A 15,269-nucleotide genomic window follows, 5' to 3' on the forward strand; every position below is an offset into this window, starting at 1 on the left:
TTTCCCGGGCTTCATTAGCATAAGCGGGGAGCCGCCATTTTTAAATCCCCGCTGCTTCGAACCCCGTGCAGCGCGGCTACACGGGGCTCGAACTAGGTAGTTCGGACTAGGTTCCTATTCCGAACTACCGTTACTCCTCGTGAAATGAGGAGTAACGGTAGTTCGGAATAGGCACCCTAGTCCCAACTACCTAGTTCAAGCCCCGTGTAGCCGCGCTGCACGGGGTTCGAAGCAGCAGGGATTTAAAAATGGCGGCTCTCCGCTTATGCTAATGAAGCCCGGGAAATTCAAATCCCGGGCTTCATTAGCAAGTGCGGTATGCATACATTACCCCGCTAGTTCGAACTAGCTGGGTAGTGTAGACATACCCCTAGAGTGGTGCTTTTGGATCTCCAGTTTTGGGTGAAACCATAGAGCTACATTATGTAAATGACAATACTAGGTTGAGGGAAGAGGTCATCCAAACTTCCTTGAACCTCAAATTTGGAGCTGAATTTTTCTGGATCACTTTATGAACCACCCCTAACCCAAAGCCATTTCATTTGCTGCCAATATGAGTTTGTGTGTGGTTAGACTCTGTGTTTCCTCAGGCCCTCCACTAAGGGAAGAAAGGAAAGGGGGCAGTTGCCTTGGGGCTCCTTGATTCAAAGGGACAAGGGGATCCAGCTGCCACTATTACCAGAGTAGCGGTGGTAGCAGCTGGAGCCTCTGGCCCTTTAAATAGCCGCCAGAGCACTGTGCTATGCGCGCTCTGGGCAGTGCTAAGGACTGCCTGGGACAGGCACAGTGTGTGCCATGCGGCTCTGAGGGCTGATGGGGGCACAGTATGCTCTGTGGGGCACTGGAGGCTGGCTGCCCTGGCTCTGCCCCTTCTGCCTGAGGGAGCTGCTCCCTCACACCTTGCCTGGAAGCCCATGGAGGCTGTTTGCAATAAGCATTTGTTTCTCTTTGCCATTTTCAGCAGCTTGCTATTTATTGCACAGTGGTGATATAGCTGTCTTTGGAGAATCTCCTGGGATACATGACTATAAAGTGACATACGGATATTTTAATGTGGTGTTTCCTTGATCAGTCATTACAACATTCTACTGTAATATCACACAGGGTTTGGATCTTTGCTATAATGTGATGCTGCGCCCCTAAATGTTTATGGAAATATCTTTTGGAATATGAACATGCAGGACCCGAGTAGCCACTGCCACTCGCAATGAGCTGGGTCTGGAGCAGCCCCCTTCGCCCACAACACGGCAGGGCTGGACTGAGCAGTCCCTATGGCTCATTGTGAGCCTGGTCCAGAGCAGCCCCTATTACCTGTGAAATGGCAGGGCCAGGCTGGAGCAGCCCCCGCTGCCCACAGCTGATGGTTAACTATTTATATAAATAGTTTAATTGGTTAACAATTCTGGGCATTTTTTTACAACCTTAGATCATATCAATGTTTTGAAGAAACTTTTTCTCTTCCCGCTTCTACCCCCAACTCTGTTGTTTGTGTATAGATGTATTCTGTGAATACAGTGTGCCCATGCAGACCAGATGGAACACACTCTTTGTGAGCTTTACATTGGATTTGATGATGCTCCATGATTGGCTGAAAAATGTCAAAGGTAGGGAGATGGGAAGATTTTCTGTGTAAATATATGCAAATCTAGATATTCCTGGTTGCTGTTGACTAGTTGTTAGTGCAAACTAAATTTTAAACAGATGGCTGGTGAATGATTTCTTTTGGGACCACCTCTTTCGGAGAAGAAAATCTCCCTTTCATTTAGACTTAATGGCCTTTCAACTGACTTTCATCCAGGTATAGTAGTGTGTCATTCTCAAGTAGCTAGACTTTGGGAAATACGTTTACTAAAGACCATGGAATTAGGTTTTGTGATGAAGCTGTCTTGGAAGTTTGTGCTGTCTTCAGTTTAGTATTTGAGATCAGATGTGGGGCCTGATCTTGCATTATTTGCATGTTCAAAATTTCCACAAAAGTTGGTGAAAGTTTTGGGAGCACCAAGAATGCAGAATTTCCTGTGAGGTGGTTTTTTTTTTTTTTTTTTTGGCATTTCATTTACTTTTCAATTGACTTTTACTTCTATGTAGCTGAAAGATCTCAATTGGCATCCAGTTTTAGTAAGAACCATTTTATTAAAGCTAGGCCTTTCAATATATACATCAGTGTAGGAGTATCATTGGATAGCTATTAATTCAGGACACTTCAATCTTAAAGTTAAGTTCAAGAGGTAGAGGATGTGTAGATTAGCACAAGTCAAAGCTCTGGTTACTGTTGCTTTGGGTCAACCATAGATATAGATATATTTTGACTGCATAATTGGTCTCCACACATGTGAAGTACTTTTAAAGAAAATATTATTTGGAAGAGATTCAAGTTGTTCACTTCAACTATAAAATACTGCCATCAGAAATTTCACAGAGACATAGTGTTTATATACATTGGCCAGAATCCATAAAGCAAACATCTTCATTCTTTCATCTACCCGCCTCCCACATCCTCTAAATAGTCTTTTTTCAATAGCTGATCATTTTGATGCTAGCAGTAAACATACAGGGTATTAATACTCATTGCAACCAGCATAGTGCATATTCCTCAAATTAGCAGCTTCTAATTATATTTGTTTCTTAAAAATAAATCTTCAGAACACAATGTAACTTTTCAAGACACAGTTTCTCTACTGCAAAAACATTAATAGCAGTGTGAAAAGATTAATTACAAACTTCAACTCAGTTACTAACTGCATCTATTATCAAACAGAACTTTTAAAAAAACACAAATTGTGCACCAAAATATCATGTGTGCGTTTTATTTTTACTAATTTTCTCTCTCTTTGTATAAGGCATCTGAACACAAAACAGCTGCCTTCATACCAAGATAAAGATGTTGTTGTAACTTCAATCCTAGCAAAAAGTTTAGGCTTCCCTCTGTGAAGTCCAATTTTCTGCACTCCGCTGCTTAAACCTACAAGGATCTTGAATATTTAGGCCAGATATAAACTAAAAACTTATTTGCCAGTACATTGGTTAGGACAAGAGCCCTACCAAATTCACGACTATGAAAATAGCTCCCCGTGCCCCCAAGTGTGTGAGTGCGCGCATGCGCGCACATACTTTTACCCTATATTATATATATTTCACGAGGAAGAGAAGCATTTCTCAAATTGGGGGTCCAGGGCTGCCAACTGTCCGATATTCACCTGGACAGTCTGGTATTTTTGCCTCCTGTCCGGTAAAAAATTCAGAGAATACCGGACACCTAAAATGTTCAGTATTTTCTGGGTCCCCCCGCCCCCCCGGCCAGGAGGCAAAAATGCTGGGCACCTGGCAACCCTACAGACACTCAGCGCCTGGCCTCTCCCGAGGCCCTCCCAACACCCCCAGCCTCGCAACCCCAAACCCCATGCTTCCTTGGTTCCGCAAGGCTGCCGGAATAAAATGGCTTCCGACCAAGGGGAAGCCTGGGTCTTAGTGCTCAACCGCTCCCCTGTTCCTATTCCGGCACTCACTTTTAAAGGGGACATGATGTTTTAATGCTGGGTTTTTTTTGGTTTTTTTTTGCTTAATAAGTCTTGGAGTCCTTCTAAGGGTGTAAAAAATGCCCAGAATTGTTAACCAATTAAACTATTTGTATAAATAGTTAACCATCAGCTGTGGGTGGCAGGAGCTACTCCAGCCTGGCCTTGCCGTTTCACAAGGAATAGAGGCTGCTCGACAACTTTGGTCTCCCCTCCCACCCCCTTTTTTTCCCTTCAACAACATTTTTTCCTGGTGTTTTTTTTTGCGGGGGGAGGGAGGGGGTCGGAATTTTTCTTTCAACCATTTGGCAACCCTAGGTCCTCCTGATCCAAAAGGGAGTTACAGGAGGGTCACAATGTTATTTTAGAAGGTCATGATAATGCCACCCTTACTTCTGTGCTGACTTCAGAGCTGGGAAGCCTACCAGACTGTGCTTTCCTTATTTCTTTGCTGCTGCTAGCAACAGCTCTGCCTTCTGGGCTCCTGGCTAGAAGTCACCATTCCCTGCCTGCCCAGCAGTGAAGGCAGTGCCACCACCAGCAGCAGTGCAAAATTAAAGGTAGCAGCACAGAGCTGACAGCCACCGCAGGAGCGAGATGGGGAAGGGAAGGCTCCTCTGCCCCAGAAGAGTCAGGGACTCCAGTGGAAGGGGTGGGGCCTCAGGCAGTCAGTCCTTTGTGCAGACTGAGAATGGCCTTGCTCCCTCCCTACCCATGCAGCCCTCAAAGCTTTGCAGAGTGAGTTGTTCAAAGGGCCCCAGCTCTGGACACAACAGCTCTGCCAGCAACTGTGACCGGGAGCTATGGACCCCTCTGAAACACTAGTCCCCAGGGCAATTGCCCCCTTTGCCCCTGCCCTATCATCAGGCCTAGGTAGCAGTACCGCAACCTGTCCTACAACAACCTTGCAACCACCCCACAACTCTTTTTTGGGTCAGGATCACCAAGGTTCCCTCTAAGCCGCATGGCAGCACAGCCCTGCAGCTGCTTAATCAGCCCTGCCCAGTCAGGCAACTCCGTATGTGGAGTCCTGAGCCCTTGGCAGGGTGGGGCTGATTAAACAGTGGCAGGGCTATGCTGCTATGCAGCTTACCAGGAACCTTTGTCAGGATACCGACATGAAATTTCAGACTTAAATAGCAGAAATAATGAAATTTACCACTTAAAAAATCCTCTTGTTAAGTTGTCCAAAATTTCATGAATTTGGTAGGGCCCTAGTTATGGCAATGTTGTACTTCCAAAAACCCCAGTGTAGATGCACTTATATAAGGAGGAAAAAAAAACCTATCTCCACCACAAGAAATCTTTTGCAGATATGACTTACCTTCTTTGGAGAACTGGCATAAATCACGAGCTATACTGCCTGAAGCATGCTTAAGTCGTCTCTGCCAAGAAAGCTATCCCAGCGAGAACTCTTATAGTGTAGTTGGGATCTCAGGTGTGGAGCACAAAATGGGAGAAGTTTAGCTTTACAGACCAATCTCTGTTCAGAGTTAGAAGAAAGTGGTGAAAGATCAGAATCATTTTCCCAGGACAATGTGTGTGGCTTTTGTTTCAATAATGGAAGGAAACAGTTTTCAGGACTATTGGTCTGTTATGACAATTTCTTGTCTGATGCTTCAGTGTAACACATCTAGCATCTATAGCTGCGGGTAAAATTCCCCGCTGTTGATCAGTTTATATCCTAAAGCCTGAGACTTGATCACCATTATATCTTTTTTCTTGTCTATTTAAATTGCAGACAATACATTTCTTCTGTTAAGTATCTGAAAATCTATGGTTTTTTTCCCCCTCTTTCTCCCTTTCCGGAACGTATATGGGGTTTGTACAAAATACAGATCTTTCAGATACGTTCTGTCCCTTGGTGCACTTGTGACCAAAGCATGACCAAAAAAATCCTTTTTCCTTTCCAGAGAGAGTTAAATTGAACAATGGAAACAGGGAGAGGTTGCCAGTCTGCCCTTCCAAGAACGGGTTAAACTGAGTTTTCAGAAAATGCTGTAGGCAGGGCATAGAATTGCAGCTTCATTCTCTCTTGCACTCTGTTTTGGGGAGGGAGTAGAATGCTTTGACAGCAGCTTGACATTGCCTTGAAAGGTGCTGGAAGCTCTACAAGCATTTGCCAAAGGGGGTGGGGGAGAGGAAAGCCTGTCAAGCAGTACTGCAGTCTCAGCCTATTCCCCTGCTCGGAAATGCTGCTGCAACTTAGAGCTTTCTATCCGGTTTAGCTGCCATCCAACTTCTGCAGCTGGGCTTGTGCACAGAAAGGTCCTGGAGGCACAGAAGGGAACCTCTACCGGGGCAGGAGCGTCACCATCTCCAGGCTTTTTGTGAATTCCCCTGCTGAGGGACAAAAGGTTTTGTGCAGAGGGCAAGGACACGGCCCATGTGGAATGATGGCTGCTCTCAACCAACATGGTACAAGTTGGAATATTGCTAGGAATGAAGTGCCTGCTTCATATTTGCTGCATCTGCCAGTGTGCCCATACTCAGCTGTCACTGCTCCTTCAACCAGCTGTTCATTTTAATCATTGCATTTATAACCTGTACTCTACAAATGTCGAACGGCCAGTCTGACAGTTCCATTGCTGGATTTCTAAGAAAAGCTAAAGATCCTTTAGCCTCTGGTTTTTGGCTTGGTCTTGTCAAACCAGACTGGATCTTGAGGGTCTCATTCTAACGAGCCCAGTTTAGAATCGATTAAAGAGTGCAACATTTGCATGGAGTCCTCATAAAGTGGAGTCAACAGGACTTTATTCCCTTTAAGTGGAGCAGAGTGTGCATTGTAACCCTGCTCTGTGGTGGGAGACAGACTGAAAGTGAGCTCGCTGTAAAGTGATTCCAATACAGCCAGGGAGAGACAGAAAGGAGCTGGTGTTGCAATTAGCTGAATGCTTTGATAGATAATAGCAGACATGCTTTGTGGACTGAAAAAGGATTTGCAGTCAGATTTCGGTGAGTGTGCCTGTATTTCTCCCCCCCCCCCCCCCCACCAGTTTACTTTGATTTCACTTGATTTCTTTTAACTACTATTAAATCCAATAACCAATGTATGGTCTCCTTACTAGAGTATTTCAAAAGAACTTGGTTTTTACTCTGACTTAATTGCTTTGATTTGTAAAAATGTGCCTCTGATCCTGTGAAACAGAATTCCTCTGTAACAATTGGAGGGCACCGTACATATGTTTTTTCCCTCTCCTCTTATCCCTTAACTAAAAGCTGGTTTATATAGGGTCTGCTCTTGAGACACCCAAAATGCTACAGATGCTCTTCTGTGAACATTTTTACGGCAAGTATATTTTATGGGCACATCATGTAACTCTGTACTGTTCTTTTAAAAAAAATATTTTAACGATCAACATGTATAAAAGCTGAGGGTGCAAAGCAGGGTGTGTGTGTTAGTAAAGGACCTTGCTGAATACAATTGGATCCCTAACACTATTCTGTGTCACAGGTCTAATCTGTTACAATGCCTGCTATAATGATCTTGGCTCATACTGATAAACTGCCAGTCTTGGATGAGAACCCTCTATTTGGGCATATAAGGCTGTAAACTACCAATATGGATCAAACAGGCCTCCTTTATCCCTTATATTCCTGTGCAGAAATGAAGACTTAAGGGCATCTTTTAAATGATTGATTGAGGGGGAAGCTATGGATACAGAAGCATAGCACCCGGGCACTTCTGAATGGGGTGGTCGTGCAAAAGTGGCTGGGGTTAAAATGTTGGAGCACTTTGGACATTCCAGGTTAGATCACTGCTTCATGAAATTTGCTTTCCCCCTTGTGGCTGTGGCTGAGAGGGGGGGAAGGTTTGGTAATCAAAAGTGCTGTCCACGTGCAAAATCACCAAAAGTGAAAACTGGTCAAACCAGTTTTTCTGCCTCCCATTGTGGACATTTTATGGCCACATTGCTAGCACCCTGATGATGGAGCAAAACGATGTGGGTAAACATCCCACAGTGCAGTTTTGTGGGAAGATGGAGCTAATCCTAGTGCTTCTTGGGATTCCCTCATAGCTCTATGAGTCTCCATGTTGAGGAATGTCAAAGACATCAAAACCTGAAGAAAGAGGCTCTTTGGCATTCTAATAATAAATCTGCATTTCTTGAAGCAATCTAATGGGGGATTCTCTCTTCCCCACTCCCTGAACTAACTGACTGAATTAACCCAGGTCAATCGATCTGAAAAAATATGCTACTTTCTTCCTCCCCACAACACAAAATCTATAACATGCACTTGCTAGATCTTCATAAAAGGATGAAATGAAGCTGGCATAAGCCAATTTACCTGCTTAAGTGATGCTTAATAACATTAATGGTGGTTAGATGCGGATATCCACTTACGGCCTCTCAGTAAGTTAAGATGTACATTTTTCAAACTGACTGGGCTTAGAGAGAGATACCTCAGGGGTTAAGAGAGGCTGTTCTAACAGGTCGTGGATTCAGGCACTACATAAAGAGACTTCAGAACACTTTGTGGTAGGATCCCGATTGGCTCTGGGAGTTAGTGGTGGGATACAGGACTTTTCACCTCTGCTGATTGATATCTAGTGATGCAAAGTGGTTATCAGTAGACAGGCCCACTGACGGAGAGCTGTGGTGGGAGAGGGGGAGCAGATAATTGCACAGGGGTCTGGCATTTCAAAGATGCCCAGAGTCTCAGCTGCTACACAACTCTGAGGGCTTAGGGGATCCAGTGCCAAGGGCTGACTGCCATTGGCTCCGCCCCTTCTACCCAAGGCTCCGCCCCTTCCAGGAGTACAGAGCTGGGTCCCTCCACACCTTGCCCTTCGTCTGCAGGGGCTGTCGGCCTTGCTGCCAGTAGGTGAATGTCCCCGTAGAAATATTGGTAAGTCTCACTCTGGTTCCTAAGACTGTGCCTAAGGTCCCATCAAATTCATGGTATTAAAAAATGCATCACGGACCATGAACTGTGGTCTCCTCCATGAACTTTTTTTTTTTGTGCGCTTTTACAAAAGTATACAGCATTTCTCAAACTAGGAGTCCTGACTGAAAAGGGGGTCACAAGTCTATTGTGGGGCGGGGAGTTTTGCCATCCTTACCTCTGTGCTGTCTTCACAGCTGGATGGCCAGAGAGCAGTAGCTATTGGCAGGGCAACCACTGTGAAGGCAGTATAGGCTTGTCATCTCAGCCTAAAATATTTTGAAAGGATATCCTGGCCAAAAAAACCCAAACAAACAACGAACACCTTTGAGAATCCTTAGTCAGGATAACTTATGTAACAGTGATACAGTGCAATATTTGTGTGTGTGTGTGTGTGTGTGTGTGTGTGTGTGAACATATCTACAGATTTTGCTATTTATGCTGTGACCAACCTGCGAAAAATGTGATTTTTTTTTTTTTCTTCCCTATGGTTTAAGTAGATCCCCTACCTGAGAGTTGGTACAATGTGACACTTCTAGGTGGATCATGGGTAGTGGAGATCAAACCTCTGGATCTGAACCCATGAGCCTCCGCTGTGTGAGCAAAGGTCCAACAATCTTGTATAAGGCTGCTGTGGGCTTATCAACCTCAGAATTGGAGACAGAGCACCATGATGAGTGTGTTACAGTAGCTAAAATTGCAACTTTGCTCTGTGCTAGAAGTGGCCCTTTCAGATTGCAGGTGGGGCACTTCGTGTACATTTCTGTTGCACAGGAATTCACTGCTCTGTGAATGTATAATAGAGCTGTGACCTTATTTACCAGGACCGGAGTCCCTGTATCACAAAGGAGGAGGGACAGGCAAGTGACTGTTTTTTGTTTTTGTTTTTATTTTTATTTTTTTGTTTTTCTTCTTCTATTCTCTTCAGCCCCCTATTTTAGGCTGATCTACACTACTGAGCTACAGAGTGGTACTCAATGTCCAGTCAATATTTTAATTGCAGGGATTTTTTTAAGTAGCTAGCTCTTCCTTGGCAATGTGAAACAAAATGTTTCTTTTTTGTGGGGGTTTTTTAATTTAAAATATTTAATCTGTCTCTCTCTTGCTTGAAATCCTCTTGGTGGCTGGAGAATGAGATGAATGCATAAAATCATTGTTTCCATATTTTTAGAGTGATTTCACTGTACTTCCCATTTAAAATGATGGGAAGCTATCAAAGTCCAATATTTTATTCTGGAGAAACACCCAAAAGTTCAGGTATGTTTCCAGACTCCTGGGGCCAACCACTCCTGATTTTTTTTTTTTTTTTTTTTTTGTGGCTCCTCATTATGGTAGGAAGTTTGAATAGGCCAATGTCATGATATTTTCTTGGAACTTTTAGTCATAGTCAGTCCAAAGAAACGCAACCATTTTTAAACGTAATCTGACTTGTAAAATGGGGATAGTTTAAGATTTAGGGGAAAGTTTGAGTCATTTTTCATTTATTTGAATGAGCGTGTCTCTGCCCGCTCACAGTAGATGCCTTGATGGAGAATTTTCAGAGTTTTATTATATTTGGCAAGTAATATATGAACAGGGTTTGTTTGCAGTATCAAGCATCCAGCTACTACGTAATTTTTTTTTAAAGATGTGTAAGGTAGGATTGAAAAATTTTTGCCTATTTTTCTCTGTACACAGTGGCCAGAAATGACTGAGCCTTACCAATTGAGGAACTGGCATATCAGATTTGCAACGTACTGAGATGATTTGGTCTTTGGCTTGTAGTAGAGGACATCATTTTATCTTGTTTGGATTTTTAGGGTGATAGTGTGAAATGTGGCTTTTATTCTTGAGGGATGGTAACTCAATTTACCTGCTCATTGGCTTCTGCATAATTAATAAAGAAGAGGAAACCAAGATACAAATCTAAATTTGATTTAACAGATTAAACATCTCTTTGCTGATAACTGAGTGATGCCCAATAGACAGTCCATCATGCTTTGCAGCATTTGCTGGGCCTGCAAGCAGACATTCTGCTTTGCCCAGCATCATTAAGTCATTCTTTGCTAAATCTGAATGACTTGGTCTACAAAGTGCAAATGATCTCTAGATTTCTTGCAAAAATAGCCCATCTCTACAGAAACTGGTTCTTTCTCTACAGAAGAAAACGTGCAAAGGAATGAAATTACAGGAGTGTGCAAAGTAGCAAAAGGACAAAACGTGTGCATGTTTAGGGGAGGAGAGAAATGTGAGGAAAATGTTCCCATCAGGTTGCACACGACTACAAAAGAAAAAAAAAAAAAGGTGGCCAGTGGCCTCAACCACTACTTTTTTGCTCTTGGTGTGCCCAGTGCCTCTGTTATTCGTAGAACCCTGTGCGGGTACAAAATGAGTATATGCATCTGTATCTGCAAAAATGAGCTGCAGATATCTGAATCTGTGGATGCAGATATCTGTGGCTAGCTATGGATTTGCAGGGCTCTTGTTGTTGGACTGTCTCTGGGTTCCTCTGAGTTCCATTGCTATGTAAGCTCAGCATCACAATGATGGTGTTCCACTGCAGGGTCATTGTCATTAACCCCATTGACTCTAATTAGCATTACTAATGGAATCATTATTTTGCAAGGTCAACGGTTCAATAAATGCCAAAGTCCAATTTCTAAATTTGTATTCACCTGTTGTCCAACTAGTAAAAGTATATCTTTTGTATGGAATAGGTGCGCTCTGGCTTCCTTTTGACCAAGACATGACAGGAGATGCTATTCCAGCCAGGATATCACACATTGAATGTGGCTTTTGCTTTTATATCTAACTGCTTTTTGGGGGGGAAATGAGGGGACGGTAGACTGAAAAGAGCCAGTTTTCCCTGTTAGTAAAGAAACCATCAATAGCTGCACTGCAAGAGAGTAGTTAAAATATTTAAAGTTTCTTTCAGCAAGTGTAACCACCTTCAGGTGGAACTGAACTTGGGAGCTCTGGAGCTTAGTGTATAGACCTCTACCGCTTAGTTACAGCAGTAGGGCAAACTCAGACCATTTACAGAGAGAGCGCGAGAATAAGTGCCACTCCATGGGACAGAGAACCGTACCCAACAGGTGTGTGGGTTACACAAGCGCTTTGTGCTTAACTATATGTAACCCTTCTGCCAGATCGCACCGGCTGCAGCCAGGGCCATGTTCAACATCTAGGAGTACCCCTCTATCCATCCAACACAGAACTGGCTCAAGCCCCCACCCAGTAACCTGGGAAATTCTCAACACCCGAGGGTGCCTCTGGGAGGCAATGCTTCCTCACTTACAAGCTGAGCTCTAGTGGGGATTTTGTCCACTCTTGTAGTCCACTGCGTTCACTCTCTTTTTTGCATTCACTGTTTGCCTTGTGGGTTCGTATGTGATTCTGCTGTCCTGTACTAGTCTGTTGTGTGTATGTGCATGTGCACGCCTCAGTTTTCCTGGGAACTGCAGCATTATCTAGACGTGGAGAGGCTGGGCACAACTCAGTGGGGAAGAATGTGCAACCTCTCAGGTCCTGAGGGCCAGGTGACAGTAGATAACACATTGGGCACAAAGAGGTATGTGACACTGACTCCAGGCTGAGGACTAGGGCCTGGGGGAAGGGTCAGTCTTGGCTGGTTTAGGATGAGAAAAGGGGCTTGGAGAAGGGCCTGGGACTCCTTCTCCCCAAGAGGGATGATACTGGCTGCTCTTGGTTCCTGTGTTAACATCGATCCTGTGCTACGCTGTGCCACTGCGAATCAATAAACCTTCTGTTCTACCTGCTGGCTGTGAGTCACGTCTGGCTGCGGATGGGGATGGAGGGCCCGGTGACTCCCACACACTCCGTGACACAAGCACAGACTCTGAGTGTAGAAAAGAAACTTTTAATAAAAGGGGAGAGAAGTAACATGGCATTAATTTGGGAAAACACCACAACAAAGTTTATAACCAAAACCACAAGTACACATCCCAGCTCAAGCAGATTGGGCAATGTCCTTTTCCTCTCAAACTCTCAAGTCCAGTACTGTAAATGTCCCCTTCGCCTGCCCAACCCTTCTCTGCCCCCTATTGACGGTCGCTGCCTTTGGTCAGGGCAGACCAGAGTTCACCTCCCATCCTGAGTGGGGAAGGGAAGTAGGCGGCGTCTCACCTATTCCGCTGGTCACTCACCATCCACCTGCTCTCTGGAGCTGCTCTGCTGGTCATTTGTTCCTCCATCGCCACCCTGTTGGCTGTTCATGCTGCTTGTTGCATCTTCCACTGGCTTGTGGTAGATTTGGCTCTGGGCCAAATGTAATAATTTCAGCTCTTGGCCCAAAGCACAATCTAGCCCAAAAATTCCAGTATTCACTGGAATACATTTTAAAATAATAAAGAGACTTCTTATGGGATCTGTTCTAGCTCTATCATTAGAACAGGAGGGAGAAGCAGGTTGAACCAGTCATATAGCTCGTGCCTGGAAGGCACCCAGCCTGCTGAGTCAGAGTTCTGCCCCCTCTCCCCCCAGTTGACTTCCCAGAGTTTTAGCAGAGGAAGCCTTATCCATCTGAGATTCTTTACATTGACAGTTCCTCTCCTTTGAACTGAGTTAAACACAGTCTGACTATTGTGCATTCCCCCAAAATAACTGCAAGCATTGGCGGTCATATCTTTCAATTCCCGCATTTAGGATTAACACAGTTTGTGACCCCATAGCAGCCAAACTGGTTACAATGGGCAAAACACCATTCTAACAGTTGGATATCCAGAAGGTCTAAGCAAACTGAGTGACTGTATTTACATGATCACACCCAGGATTTCTTTCCCATTCCAGCTGGCTGTAATAGAAACATTGATTCAGACCCTGCTTACATTTATAAATGCAAATAGTCCCACTGGATGATGCATGAGCCTCTGTCTTTACAGGATGGGGGCTCCACATTTTCGTTACTATATGCTCACGTCTCCTAGAGGTGGTTCAGTTGCTTAATAGCAGGTGGCCTATCTGGTATGTACGGAAATCCTGCTTCTAGCCTGAGTCTCTCTTCCCAACTACAGACAACCTGCTTATGAATGATTTGTCCTATAGGCATGTGACAGTTTTATTTTTCACTTCTTAATAAATTAGTATTTGTATTACCATTATTATTAACTTACAAATGTTCTCAGTTTCCAGCCTGGTAACTTTTCTCAGCTTTCCTTTCAACTTCTGATTTGGAAACTTACTTGTATAATTTTACATGTAAAATATCATAGGAGTCAGTGTAATAGCTTTCCTCTTCATCCCTACCAACAGCCACCCCCAATTTTTTTTATTTTAATAAGAATTTTTTTTTCTTGTTGGCCATGTGGTTTTGTTCGAGGACCTGGTAATTATATGCTTGGAGATGAAGGCTTTTCAAAGGCATCTTTCCCAGTAATTTTCAGCTGGAGATGTGGATAAAAATATCTCTCCAGTTTTTATCAGAAATGTTTGCAGTAATGTGCAATTATGAGCTCTGCCTTCACTCAATTCATCCTGGAAGAATTTGCTTCACGGAGAAATTTGTTTCCTCACTGCAGTAGATGCCAGCATAGTTGGCAGATGCAGGGTTTTGGAAAAAGAGACCAGAAATGAAAATTACTATGAAGCAAATTGGTCCCTACACCTGGAAACCATGAAAGGATGGAAAATAACTTTTTTCTTAAATCATGCTGATTTGCTTTGCATATCAGTTCCCAAAATGGCCATGTGAAACTATTTAGCCTCATCAAGATGTGAAGATGATCCTACCTAATCATGGTTTGCAACTGATCCAATTCTTGGTGTCAAGTTCATGAAATGGCACCAGAAAGAGCAGAGGATTTGTCCATTTTCTTCACAGCAGGTACCCGGTCTGAAAATATGCATATAATTACCACCATTTCTGAATATTGAAATGAGACCACATTAAGAGCCAGGTCAGTCTGGAGAAAGGAATACTGGAACTGGAGTTGGAGGCATTAGAGTATTAGAATGTGAGTTATAAATGCCTAGTCGTGAGAGGCAGTACCTTGTACCATTAAAACGTTGTGTGTGCCTGTATATGCTCTTCCTGTACAGATTATTCATTCCAGAACCCCTCTGGTCGATATCCTTCTTGTCAAAACTGCTGAATATTCCTGAGCCTTCCTGGGAAAGAACGTTTTGTGATTAATAGAACAATCTAACCTTTACAAACCTCCCCTTACCTGTTAAAAATCATCATTTAAAACTACGGTGGTAGTATACTTCCTTCAAGTTCCTGCTCTATTTCTCTTAACTTTCTTCCTTCCCCTTGTTTCATCACTTAAATCATCTTGCTGGTATAATGTACACCACCCACAACCTCTTTCTGGAATGTTGCAAGTTTTGTAGCACCACAAATCCTGACAAATATGCAGTTCTATAATAACACCAATCAAGTGCTACTCCTAACCAAACGTCCTTCTTCAAGCTGCTGGCCCCTGGCATTTCCTGGCCTCTTCAGAACACACATTCCTTCTTGCAATATATTGTTCTTCCCTATTCATATTGCAGTAGTGTAACCCACATACTTACTAGCTGTGCTTCACTGTTCCATGTAGTGGCCCTTAGTCCACTTACAGAGAGAATGAGTGCGCTCTACCGCAAGGGTGGCGAGCCTTTTTTGGGTTGTGGGCTGCTGCCCTGGAAAAAAAATCAGCCAGTTCCCCACCCCAGCCTTAAGATGCCCATGGGATTATGTAGAAAACCATGCAGCCAGCCTATACTATATAGTTTCTTTCAGACAACTTCTGTAAAAGAATGAAAAATTATTTACAATTTCCTGTGACTCGTTCAATCTCTGTCCTCTCCTCCAGACTGCATGGCAAAGGCTTGCCAGATTTGGGGACAGGAAGAAGATGGTTTCATGACTCTTTCCATATGTGTACG

At 43.7% G+C, this 15,269-nt stretch overlaps 1 protein-coding gene across 4 annotated transcripts in view; it reads left to right on the forward strand.

The window, feature by feature from the left end:
* GRIP2 (glutamate receptor interacting protein 2) overlaps positions 1-15,269 on the forward strand; it is a 528,003-nt gene that overhangs the window by 378,828 nt on the left and 133,906 nt on the right. The window contains exon 1 of one of the 4 annotated variants that reach the window (XM_075938766.1): positions 5,557-6,470. The exons of the other annotated variants lie outside the window; for them this stretch is intronic. Coding sequence (XP_075794881.1) covers positions 6,431-6,470 — 40 coding nt within the window. The 5' untranslated portion in view covers positions 5,557-6,430. Of the gene's footprint in view, positions 1-5,556; positions 6,471-15,269 lie in introns of those variants that run through there. 4 annotated transcript variants of the gene reach the window in all.

Source organism: Pelodiscus sinensis, chromosome 11 (assembly GCF_049634645.1).
Source record: "Pelodiscus sinensis isolate JC-2024 chromosome 11, ASM4963464v1, whole genome shotgun sequence".
Lineage (NCBI taxonomy): Eukaryota > Metazoa > Chordata > Testudines > Trionychidae > Pelodiscus > Pelodiscus sinensis.